Source organism: Ambystoma mexicanum, chromosome 9 (genome assembly GCF_040938575.1).
Source record: "Ambystoma mexicanum isolate Mex_15411 chromosome 9, UKY_AmexF1_1, whole genome shotgun sequence".
Lineage (NCBI taxonomy): Eukaryota > Metazoa > Chordata > Amphibia > Caudata > Ambystomatidae > Ambystoma > Ambystoma mexicanum.
In genome coordinates, this window is record NC_090931.1 from 660,602,186 (window position 1) to 660,614,214 (window position 12,029).

The 12,029-nt window shown below is 46.4% G+C and overlaps 1 protein-coding gene across 2 annotated transcripts in view; it reads right to left on the minus strand.

The window, feature by feature from the left end:
* Positions 1 to 12,029, minus strand: part of ORC2 (origin recognition complex subunit 2) — a 369,154-nt gene that overhangs the window by 71,361 nt on the left and 285,764 nt on the right. For both annotated transcript variants that reach the window (XM_069615439.1, XM_069615438.1), the window contains exons 13-14: positions 7,441 to 7,587; positions 6,899 to 7,070 (exon numbers count right to left, since the gene is read on the minus strand). In XM_069615439.1, coding sequence (XP_069471540.1) covers positions 6,899 to 7,070; positions 7,441 to 7,587 — 319 coding nt within the window. The remainder of the gene's footprint in view (positions 1 to 6,898; positions 7,071 to 7,440; positions 7,588 to 12,029) is intronic.

Below are 12,029 nucleotides of genomic sequence, written 5' to 3' on the forward strand. Positions count from 1 at the left end.
GGGGATGTCAGTAGAGATGAGAGCATCCAAGCTGTGGCCCACGGTGTGTGTGGAGCCAGAGGGAAGGATAGAAAAGGCGAGAGAGTCGCAAAGGTTGCGGAAAAGACCAGAGTAGTCAGTGGGAGTCCAGATGGATGTTAAGATCACCCATCAGGAGGAGGAGGGGAGTAGGGAGGAAGCCAGGTCAGCCCATTCAGAGACAAAGAGTGGAATGACCAGGTGGCCGATAGAAAGTGGCCAGAATGAGAGAAGATTTTGGGGATAATGTAAGTCTGCAAACTAGGCACTCGGAGGAGTAGGCCTGAGTAGGGATGATGGGAACATGTATCCATTCTGGATAATGCACACCCTCTGTCACATTGATGTCATATTTGCTGTAAAGCCTGTGCACTTGTGTTGTGCCAATATATTCTTTGAAATGATATACAAAGTGAACCAGTAGTGTGGAACTGTGGCCAATGGAAGCATACAAATTGGGTTTGTTTTTGTAAGGGCTTAGTCAGTGGTCTTCAAACTTTTTCAGCCTGGCCCCCCCTGAGCAAAGTTTTGGGCAGGCCGGGTCCCCCCAAATATGCCAGATGAACTTTTGCGCACCGTCACTGCACCCTACTCCCAGTACAGACCATGGGCTCTCCCCACCCTGCTCCCACCACTATCCCAGTGCTCCCGCCCATCCTACTCCCACCACAGTCCCTTAACACAATCATACACGCATCCAGTGCTCCAGATTTTGAGGTGGGAGTATTTTACTCTCCATTTTTAAACATTGAGAGTAAATGTGATTTTAAGAGAATAAAAATGACTTTTCTCCTTCGCAAGAGAGTAAAATGTATGCGACATCCAGCCGACGTGTGAAAAAACCATATGGAAATCATTACTATGCGGCAGCTTTCTGCTTTGTGACAGAATACACCTTTCATTATTTCTGGCCATTTGATCTCTGCTGTATATATTTAAATGTTGAAATCACAAAAACATAGCCACTTATATAGTAAAGCATACATGAATTTGTATTGCGTGTTTTGAAATTCGATAGCAGAATTGTCTTTTGATGTTTAATGAAAGTCCTAATTTCCTGGAGATTATTACTACCTAATGGTATGCCAATGTTATGATACAACAGCGCAAAGAGGCAAGGACTCCATGCTAAATTCTATATCTAATCTAGTGATCAAATGGTTATTTATATAGCTCTTTTTGGCAAAGCGCTGTACATAGAACATATTTATCACAATTACCACCAAACCAAAGTCGGTACTCCTTTATCAACCTCGAAAGGATGAAAGGCTGAGTTGGACTCGGCGGGATTTGAACCACCAACCCACAGATCACGCATATATTGCAGCAACGAGTGCTGAACCGGCTGAGCTATCTTATTGGTCAACATCCTTCAGAGGTTGGTTAACTGAGTATCGACTGAGGTATAATGATCACAGTACCTAGATGTATGACAAACTATTTATGAAGTGCTACATAAAGTTAAATACCTATCTGGATTAACAAAGGGACAGGTTTTGCTGAGTTTCTATTTCAATTACCAATGTAACTTTCATTTGTTTGTTTTTGAACAGCGCTTGCACTTTGAGAGTCAGGTTTTGGATGTTTTATTTGTAGTCTTGAATATTTGAGAGGCTAGAACACCTGTGATCAGTGCAATGACAATTACTCACCTTGAGCAAAGACTCTGCTGCCAGTGGCCATTTATAGTAATGTACACCATTGACTGCAAGGTTGAATGGATGTAAACTAGACTGTGCATAGTCATCATTTTACACACTGTTTTTATAATTAGACTGTAAATTAAATTAGTGTAAAAACGATCTGCCTCTGCATGATTATGCACACAGCACCGGAACTCTGATAAATACAATTGTGCCATACTGATTTGCTTTCACTGGAAAAAAAGCATAACTTGTTAAAAAAAATACTAATTCTCAATTGCAACTTAGTTTTCCATCTTATTAATTATACAATCCTAAAAGTCAAGGAAAACATGCACAGTGCTTCTGAAGCTGAATTGAAAGAAACCATTCCTTTTATCAGTGTGCAGTTTAGTTTTTTTGAAAGGCTTCAGAGAAATATATTCGGTTTCAGAGGTGGCTTGCAACTACATCCATGTAGATACAAATCACAAGAAGCCTTCTGGTTTCTGTCAAGTAACCTGACCTTTGCGTACACAGGAAAATAATAAAGCTGGCGTATTTACAAGATTTTCATGCATAAAAGGCCTAGTACTCGCCTTATCTGGAGCCCTGCACGCATCCATACATATTTAAATAAAAAATAAAATCACCATAAACGTACCTTCTGCAGAGGCCTGCTCGTGGTTGCTAAAAGGCCCTGCTCCAGGTTACTCTGCCCGTATGTGTGAGGAGGTGCAGGACCACCTCTTCACACATACATTCATGCAGTGCCCCAGCCAGCATTTCCAATGAGCTATGCAAGGCTGGCAATGCAAAACGCCCCCAACGTTGCATGGCTCAGTGATCATGTGCGGCTGGGGAAATGAACTGTCAAAGGCAAACAGTGTTTCCCATTGACAGTTCTGCCAGCCCAGGAGCATTCCTTCAGCTGGAAAAAGCATCTGAGGGAGTGCTCAGTGTTTCACTGGGCTGGCTCCTCGGCTCCTCCATACTGGGTGAGGGGGCCAGTGGGTGGATGCCCCCTTACCTATTATGGATGAGCTGCCAGGCTTGGACTGGCCTATAGGGCAATAGGGTGATGACCGTACCAAAAATACAAAATGCTAGTGTAGGCCAGTCTAAATGGGCCACTTGTTTGGCCAATGTGGGCCAGTTTGAGGAGTTACTTCACTATGCAGCTAGTAGTTTTGACCATTGTTGCTGAATAAATGTTCTTTAAATATCACAATTTGTTTACATTTGAACAAAAAACACCCCCTTGGGTACTATTCAAACATTCTGTGACTACAGGACTGAATATCCATTTGCAACTGCTGGCCACTTTTTCATTGTTGCCTACGGCCGTTTTATGATCCAGTCTGACCATTTCCTAGAATCTAAAAAAAAAATGGAATTTATGATTTTCTTTTTTTTTAACACACATTTCATGCTGGGCTCTTGCACCCCCATCTCCCCCTGGGATGCAGCCGGGCCCCCCACAGTTTGAAGATCTCTGGCTTAGGTGCACTGCAAGTTAAGCCTTTCATTGCTGCTGTGTCTCTATTCTCAGACAGCCAACTGCAGATACATTAGCATGTTATTTTCAGGTCTTCAAAGGCTGTTTTGATCCTTTACAAAATGGGCTCTGTGTTTATTCTCCACTCTGTTAAATCAATATTCTGTCTCAATGAGGGCACATTGTAGGTTTTCCATTCCAACATGTAGGTCTAAACCTTAACCCTGGTAGTTGGTTAATATATCTTTACATTTGTCACCATTAGACCTCCTTTAGAGTTGTGGCAGATTTACCCATCCTCCTGAGCCTGGCGTTGTGGGTCCCAAACTTGGAAAAAACACCAGCAAAAGGAAATGTGGGATTTATGCACTGGATTATAGGGATTAATTATCAAATGCTTTGAAAAGGAGGGCTGTAGAGGAAGTAGAGCTACTGGAATTTTATGAGTCATAAAATGGATAAGATGCAAGACATTTATATTTTTTGGGTTTGGTCAAAGGGAATCTCTTTTATCTAAATAATGACTTTAGACATACATTTCATTTTAGTATAATTGTGTAAAAGTCTGTCACAAGATCGAGGGAACAAACAACTACTAATACCTGAATATCATTAAAGGAGTTTATTAAGTAATAGTAAAACCTAAAGCTGTGTGAATATTAGTTCATGGTGGATGTGACATAAAGGTACCTGGAAAACATATTTGTTGAGCTCAGAACTGCAAACGGAGGCATACAGAAAGCTCCAGGCAGGTGGGTCTCCTGCTTAGTTCTTCTACAACTCAGTCCTTATCCCTTCTTCTGGGGACCACAAGTCCTCTCCGCCTCTCTAGATTTTGGGATTTCCCCCCCCTTGGGAAGTGCCCCAAAAGTCCTCCCTTTTACTGGGGCTCTCCTTTTCTCTGTTACTTACTCCCATCTTTCAGGACCAAAGGCTCTCCCCCTCTGTTACATGTCTCTTTTTCTTCTCTTTTTTTTCCCCTCTCTCGCTCGCTCCCTTCCTTCCTCCCTCCCTTTTCACTGGAGCACCTATCTTCTTGGCTTGCCTCCCCCTCACTGGAGCACACCCCTCTTCAGGTTTTCAAAGATCTACACTTCTGCTACATATACCCTCTTCTGGGGAACAAAATCACTCTTCTTTTAACGCCCTAACCTTTCTCGGGTCAAGGGTCTCTGGGGTATCTTTTACTTCTGGTCTCAATGGGGTTCTCCTCTTCCTCCCTGGAGCACACCCCTCTTCTGGGCTCACTGTGCTCCTTTTCCCCTCACTGACGCACACACTCTTCTGGGATGTCAGGGTCGCTCCTTTCCCTCATGGGAGCACAGCCATTTTGTGGGCTCACTTGGCTCTACTATCCCTCACTGGATCATTGCCCTTTTTGGGCACAAAGGGTTCCCCTTCTCTGTCAGGCTCCAGCTTCTTTAGCAAACTCCGCTCCTCAGCGACCAGCCCAGAGATGCTGTATGTGATTCTTAGCCTCCATTTTAAAGACCTCACCATCTTCATATTTTATTTATTTATTCATTACATTTGTTACAAACCCTTAGGTATCACAGTGAGGTTACAGACAGCTTATTCAAATATTGGACAGTGACAATTACGGAGAAGGTTCCATAAATAAATAAATTCCTCCCCTGGACTGACCAGTCTCTTCTCTCAACACACAAGCAGCTCTCCTCTTGCAGCAATAAATCCAGCACAGCCACTTGGCTTCAAAGTCAGTGACAGTGGCTGCTTTTGCCTTCTCCTACTCTCCCCCACCCACTCCTTCGGCTGACTCGCACCCTGAGACAGCCCTTGCTAACCTCAATCTCTCCATCTCCAACACTCTTGACATTCTTGCCTCTGTCATGAGGGTCTGACTGAAGCCTTCCCAAAAGTGCAACTCTTGATATGACTCCGACCTGGCTGCCCTTAAACGTAAGTGTAGGACTGCTGAGCAGAAATGGAATGCGTCAGGCGACCCATCTGACAAACTGGCCTGCCGCCTCCTTCAAATACATTATTGATGCTGCATCCTCACCAAGAAAAGAATCTATTAAAATTTGCCTCTCCGCAGCATCAAACAACATGGCTGAACTTTTCAAAGTCTGCAAGGAACTGGCCAATCCTGCAGCAGCCTTTTCTTCTGTTACACCCACCCAGGACTTCCACCTTCTCTTCCACACCACAGCTTATACCAACACCGGAGCCTCCCTTGGCCCCCCTCCTCTTACCCTCTCTTCTCTTTCGCCTGTCACACCGGATGAGCTCCCAGACAAGTCAGATCTATGAAGTCTTCCCCTGAAGCACTCCCTTGTGCACCCTCTGCTCAAAAAACCCTCTGCCGACCCCTCCATTCCAGCAAACTACTGCCCTATCTCCATTACTCCTTACTTGGGCAAACTCCTGGAGAAACTGGCTATCTCTCAGCTGACCCTCCGCACGGAATCTATTGTCTCCTCCCACGACCATCAATCTGGCTTTAGAGCTTCCAGAGGCACGGAAACTGCTCTTCTGAACACCTGTGAAAACCTGCACTCAAACCTTGACACTAACACCCCCTCTTTCCTCATTCTACTTGACCTCTCTTCTGCCTTCGACACGGTTAACCATGACACCCTGATCGCACGTCTCCATGACACCCTGGGAATCACAGGTCAGGCTCTGATGTGGTTAACGTCCTTCCTCTCCGACCGTCCATCCCAGGTGGAACTCTGAGTCTTTCACTCGACTATCACTTTCTCAACATGTTGCGTTCCCCAGGGATCTAACCTATGCCCCTGGTTCTTCAACGTCTATATGGCTGCCCTGGCATGTGTGATTGCCACTTTCACCTCTAACTTCCAGTGCTACGCAGATGACACGCAACTATCTTTCAGGCTTCCCCCAGCCGCCTCCTCCTCCTCGCTCATATCTAACTGTCTATCCGCTATTCAGTCTTGGTGTGCTGCAAACAACCTCTGCCTCGATGCAACTAAGGCTGAGATCGTTCGGATTGGGACCCCTACTCCTGCTTTCCCACTATTGCTCAGGCCGGCCTCCCTTGGCCGTGCGCCCGCTCCCACCTGCGAAGCAAGAAACCTTGGGATCTTCTTTGACTCCACTGTTTCCTTCCCCTCTCACATTTCAGACACCTCTAAAAAAAAAGTCGAACTATCCGATTCACCTCCTCAGAGGTGCTCTACCTTTTCTCACTTCCCCCCAGAGGTTCACTGTCTCCAGAGGCCTGGTTCTATCCAGGCTGGAGTATTGCAACAGCCTCTTCCTGCACTTGAGAAATGAATCCCTAGAGAGTGGCTCTCTCTGCACTTACCCCAGTATCAACCGACTGGGTGCACTTGATTCCTCACCCTGCGACCCTCTTGCACGATCCGTATGCACTGCACTTGAAGAACATCTGTTCTCCTTTGTCTTCACCCCTAAATTGCACTGTTAAAACTGTAGAATCGCTGCCAGGCCTATTTGCTGTCTCCCAAACTGTTAAATGTATTTTTACGCACTTACTCTGCCTGTGCGGACTATTATCGTCTCTGAATTTCATGGGCTCCGAGCGACTGTTTGTTTTTCCCATGTCCCCACCCTCCTTGAGTGCGTTGAAACACTTGCCTGTGTGTAGGCGCGATATAAATAAACAATACCATATGATTAGGAGTCCACTTTACATTAGTGGAATAGGCGTATGAAAGGAAGAGATATACTTGGGAGTCAGGACATCAGGGCTACAGTGAATGCAGAGGCGATGTTGTGGAGAAAGTACATAACCATGCTCATCTCTGACCTGGCATTGGGTGTAAGACTGCGAAGGACATGTGTTAGCGAGCTCAGGGCCAATGCTCCAGACTGCTTCACTAACAGAGAGTTCTCGTAGGAGGTCTCTTCCAGGTAGGGGCTGTATGTAGTGGTTTCATACCATAGCCAGTTGTATAGGGACTGCTTCGACTGATCCCACACTGCAAGAAAAGCACAGCATTAAGACCCCCTGCACAGCCTATTAAAAAAAACAACACATAAATATTAGGATTATTGTGAGAAATGTATTAAAACAAACATTTCTACCCTTCAGTACGTTCCTCCCTAGAATATAATGCTCTTAAAGGCTAGCCTACCAAATAACCCTTAAATCACAATATGTGACCACAGCCAGCACCATAAAGGCTACTGCAGAAGGAGCATTGGGGAATAACAAAATCTTGGAAACCACAAGAACAATTTGCAGAGGACACTGACCTGCAGCCTCCAGAAAGGAATACAACTTCATGACTATCCTTAGAACATTTGTAGTTTTTTGGTTTTCAATGCAAGGTAACGATGTGGACTTACTGAGAGGAGCATTGATGTGATCAATCGAGGCAATCAAGTGAATGTTAGGCACAGAAGCCAACTGCCCAAGAACTTGTTGCGTTTTGTCACCTCGCAACATCTGACTGTCCACATTATGGATGATGAGATACAGCTCCAAAGATGAATCTGTGGAAAGGGAAAACATGGAATGGTTTTAATGGAACATACATGTTGCTCCCTCGTCCCAAAAGATGTGTACCCTCGGGCATCCCCACCACATGTGCCAGTAGTCAGCATTCTCTACGCAACCTCTCCAACATACAGGACTTGAGTTTTGGAAAATCTTTGAGAGTTTGACCAGGTTGTATTGCCATCTGTGGAGTAGCTTAATGGAGTGGAGTCTGTATGGACAGGAAATTGAGGTCTTAGATATTCCCCTGCATGGTCTGTCCCCGAGGTCTGGGTCAATATTACCTCCAAGTTCGTGTGTTCCCATCGACACCTCCATTTCCCTGACCCAACCAGGGACCCATACATTGCAAAATCAGCCCCCTTGTTTCGGTCCTCTTATCTAGGAGTGCTTCAAAAGGTGTGATGTCCCTCTGTATCTTTTCCTTCAAACCCACCCCTGTGAGGACCCCTTTGAGCTGTAGGTACGAGAATACTGAAGGTTTGCCTATGCCCAGCGCCTCTTCTAGCTTGGTTATGGTGACAAAATTACCCTCCCTCCAGAGCTGCCCAATCCTTTCAAGCCCGGCCTCGAACCATTTCTGGAATCTTTCGGGGTTCGGTGTTGCATCCCTTATTCCTGGTACACAGAGATACCCCAGGGGTGAGGGTCATGTCGTCACGCCCTTCATTTCCAACCCTTGTCTACAGATGTCCCATACAGTCCCCGCAATATGGTGCTCACAGATACTACATGGCAGTTTACTTCTTGGTACCCATAGCCATTTCCCCACTGTGGCAGGGTGCAACTGTAAGTTGTCCAAAGCAATCGACTGTAGGTCCTTCTGGGACTGAAGGTGGGGTATTAGAATTCTGAGTTGAGTGGCTTTGTTATAGAGCTTCACATCTTGAAGACCCACTCCCCCTTTCTCCTTCGATAGTACCAGCACAGCACTATAAATCCTCACCTTTTTACACTGCCACATAAATCTCAGGAGGGAGCCCTTTATCTCTCAGAAGAATGAGCCCAGGACCCGGATAGGGAGCATTTGAAACAGAAAGGATCTTTGGGAGGACCACAATTTTCAGAGCATGGAGGCGGCCCAGCCAAGATATTGTTAGCTTTTGCCATTTTAACAAGTCTGCCTTTATTTTGGCCATCAGGGTGGGGGGGTATGCCTCAAATAAGTTCCCAATATCCCTAGTGACATTTATACCCAGGTATTTCATTGTGTCCAGGCCAACCTGCAACCCTAGTGATGTGAAACCTCCCTATTTTCCCGTCCCTATTCCTGTCTAGGGGAAAAGAACCGATTTGGATCTATTGATTTTTAGTCCTGCCATGGAGCCATATTGCTCGATCAATTGAATCACTGCAGGTATGGAGTTCAGGGGATCCCTTACGTGTAGAAGCATGTCGCCTGCATACAGTGCGACTTTGTATTCTACCCCCCCCCTACTGAGAATCCCACCACACGTGGGTCAGCTCTGATCTTCTGGGCGAGAGGCTCTATCGAGAGTGCGAACATTGTCGGGGAGAGGAGGCAACCTTGTCTAGTTCCCATTGCTAGTTTGAGCCAGCGTGAGTACCCACCGTTAACCAGAACACACGCTTTTGGAGATACGTAGACTGATCCCTCGGAGGAACCTTTCCCCTACCCCAAACTTCACGAGGACTGACTTGAGACTCCAACCTATCAAATGCTTTCTCATTGAACAGTTCTGTCATGAACGGCAATAAGGCAGAGAGAAATTACTAATAAAACCCAGCAGAGAAGCCATCCTTACCCAGGGCCTTTCCCAGTGGTAGTCTCGCCACTGCGTTCTTAATTTCTGCTTTCTTTATGTGGGCCCCCAATACACTAGTCTCAGCGAGAAAGAGTTTGGGCAGTTGAATACCAGCCAAATACATGTCTATGTTCCCCGCCTCGGGTTCAACCTCTGAATTTTCATGAAAAGGCTGCAAAGGCCTCCGAAATGCCTCACGCCCCCCGAAAGTTCCTTTGTCCCTTCCACGCCTTCGATTTCTGTAACCCATCTTTCTGCCTACTGCCCCCCTACTCTAGCTGCCAAGAGTGCGTCCGCTTTGTCCCCTTTCTCGTAAAATATCTGTTTCAGAAATTGTATGTTTCTGATTATTTTCCGCCCCTTCCAGAAAGTGCAGCTCCTCCCTCATCCCCCTCACATCCAGTGTGCATTCCTCTCGCCTCCCTGACGGCTTGTGCACCCTTTTGTCCAATTCTTTTATCTCTTCCCTCAGCCTACTTTCGACTACTGACTGTTCCCTCTTCTTCTTCGCCCTTTCCCTAATCAAGATTCCTCTCCAGGTAGACTTCCCGGCTTCCCACACAATTCCTTTCTCTACCTCCCCTTTGTGTTTTGTTTTAAAGTATTCTGCAATTTCCTTGTACATCTCCGAATGGAACACAGGGTCCTTCCAGAGTGATTTGTTAAACCTCCATTTAGCAGCTCTGGGGGTCAATCCCATCTAGTGCAAGTCCACTGTCACCATATCATGGTCGGACCTGGAGAACGGGATGATCGCCAAACCCTGTGCTACTTGCCATAGGTCTCTAGCAATATAGATGTCATCAATTCTAGTGTATGTTCCTTGTGGGGGCGAATAAAAGGTATAACTCCTTCCCTGTGGGTGGGAATGGCGCCATATGTCTCTTAACACATAACCCTAAAATTTATCCTGGAACTCTCGATAGCCTGGTTTTGGCTAGTCCTGGACCCTGTCTTGTCGCTCTTGTCTATCTAACTCAATGTCCACCCATACATTGAAGTCACCTCCTGTGATGAGATGTCCGGTGCTTTCTACCAGTATTTTTGCAAGTGTATCTTTCAAATATCTTAGCTGTCCCTGGTTTGGGATGTAGACCGTGGCAAACGTAAAGCGTACCTTCCTGATTGTGCCCAAGACCAACAGAGCACTCCCCTCCACATCAGACCAGACCTTGGTCAGTTCCATCTTGAGCGCCTTATTAACAAGAATACCCACCCGCTTTCCTTAGAGGACCTGAACCCCAGTATTCCCGGCCAACGAACCCGCTAGGAATCCTTCTTTATTTCCCCCGTAGCAAATCTGGTATCTTGTAGGAAAAGGATGTCTAATTCGGACCTCCGGAATTCCCTTGCAACCAATGATCTTTTCGTGGGTGCGTTCAATCCTTTGACGTTCAGAGTGCCCACGCTTAAGCGGTCCTCATGCAGTCTTATCTCCACTGTTGACATCACGTTATCCCTGTACGGGCGCTCAACTCTCTCCACCTAAGAGGCCTTTGTGTGCCCATTGAGAACCATGCCATAAAAGGCAGACAGTTGGAAGAAAGCCGGTACCAAGGTCCCCATCACTCTCCCCCCCCCACCTTCCTCCAGAGTCCCTCTCCCCCCCCCCAGGGCGTCTGGCTCTCCCCAGTTAACGTCACCAGGTTGAAACCGAACCACCTATGGCACCCGTTCAGTCAGATCCCTTTCTCTTCAAGCCACTTGTTCTAGAGCCCTCCTTCCTCGTCCCCCTAACAGTTTCTCAAAAAACATCAAATACAAGTCATCAAATTTCTCGTCCCCCACAAAACTCCATCCCCAACATTACAACATGAATGTGTTTCATAGGAACCATAACTGAGATCATAACTGAGACCCCCCCTAACATGGACGTCTCTAAACATTGTTTCCCCCTCCTTTAAATGTTAACGGTAGAGATGCAACCCTGTGTTAGGCCAGGTCCGCACCTCTGGGAGGTGGCATTCTGGGGGGTGTCTTCAGCTTCCTGGAGCCTGGAATGCGTCACCTTCTTGAGCCCTTAGTCTGCCAAGGTCCTTCATCTGCCGCCTTTTCCTTTGAGGTGTGTGAGGTATCAGCGTCTGTGAGCACCCTGGTGACCCTGTAAATGTACTCCTCTGTGATAAGCCTGTACCCATCCATTTAAAAAGTGATGGAAAACTGGAACCCCCACCAGTAGCTGACCCTTTTATCATTTAACCATTTGGTGAGGGGTGAGCAAAGCCTTCTTTTGGTAAGGGTCAGAGAGGACAAGTCCTAAAAAAACATGAGATCTGTTGTCCCATAGAGCACCAGGCCCTTTTTCCTCACTTTTTCCAGGATCTTGGAGTTTGTCACTGTAGTTCTGGAAGTGGGCGAGGACAGACCTGGGGCCTACATTTGCGCCCCCGGTCCTTTGGATCCTCACGATCTTTGCCTCGTCAATTGTGTCATTGTCGAAGGTGATTTTCGTAATTTTGTATAGGGTTCTATTCAAGTTCTTCTCTGTCTCTCCCTATTTGTCTGGGATCCCGAACATTTTAAGATTGCTGCCCCTTTCGCAATTTTCATTGTCATCCATTTGGAGCATAATCTCCTCCTCTCTCCTCTCCACTTTCAAAAGACGCACATCCATCTGGGGCTCCAAAGTATCAAGGAAGGATTGGTTATGTTCTTCCTCCTCCACTCTTTCC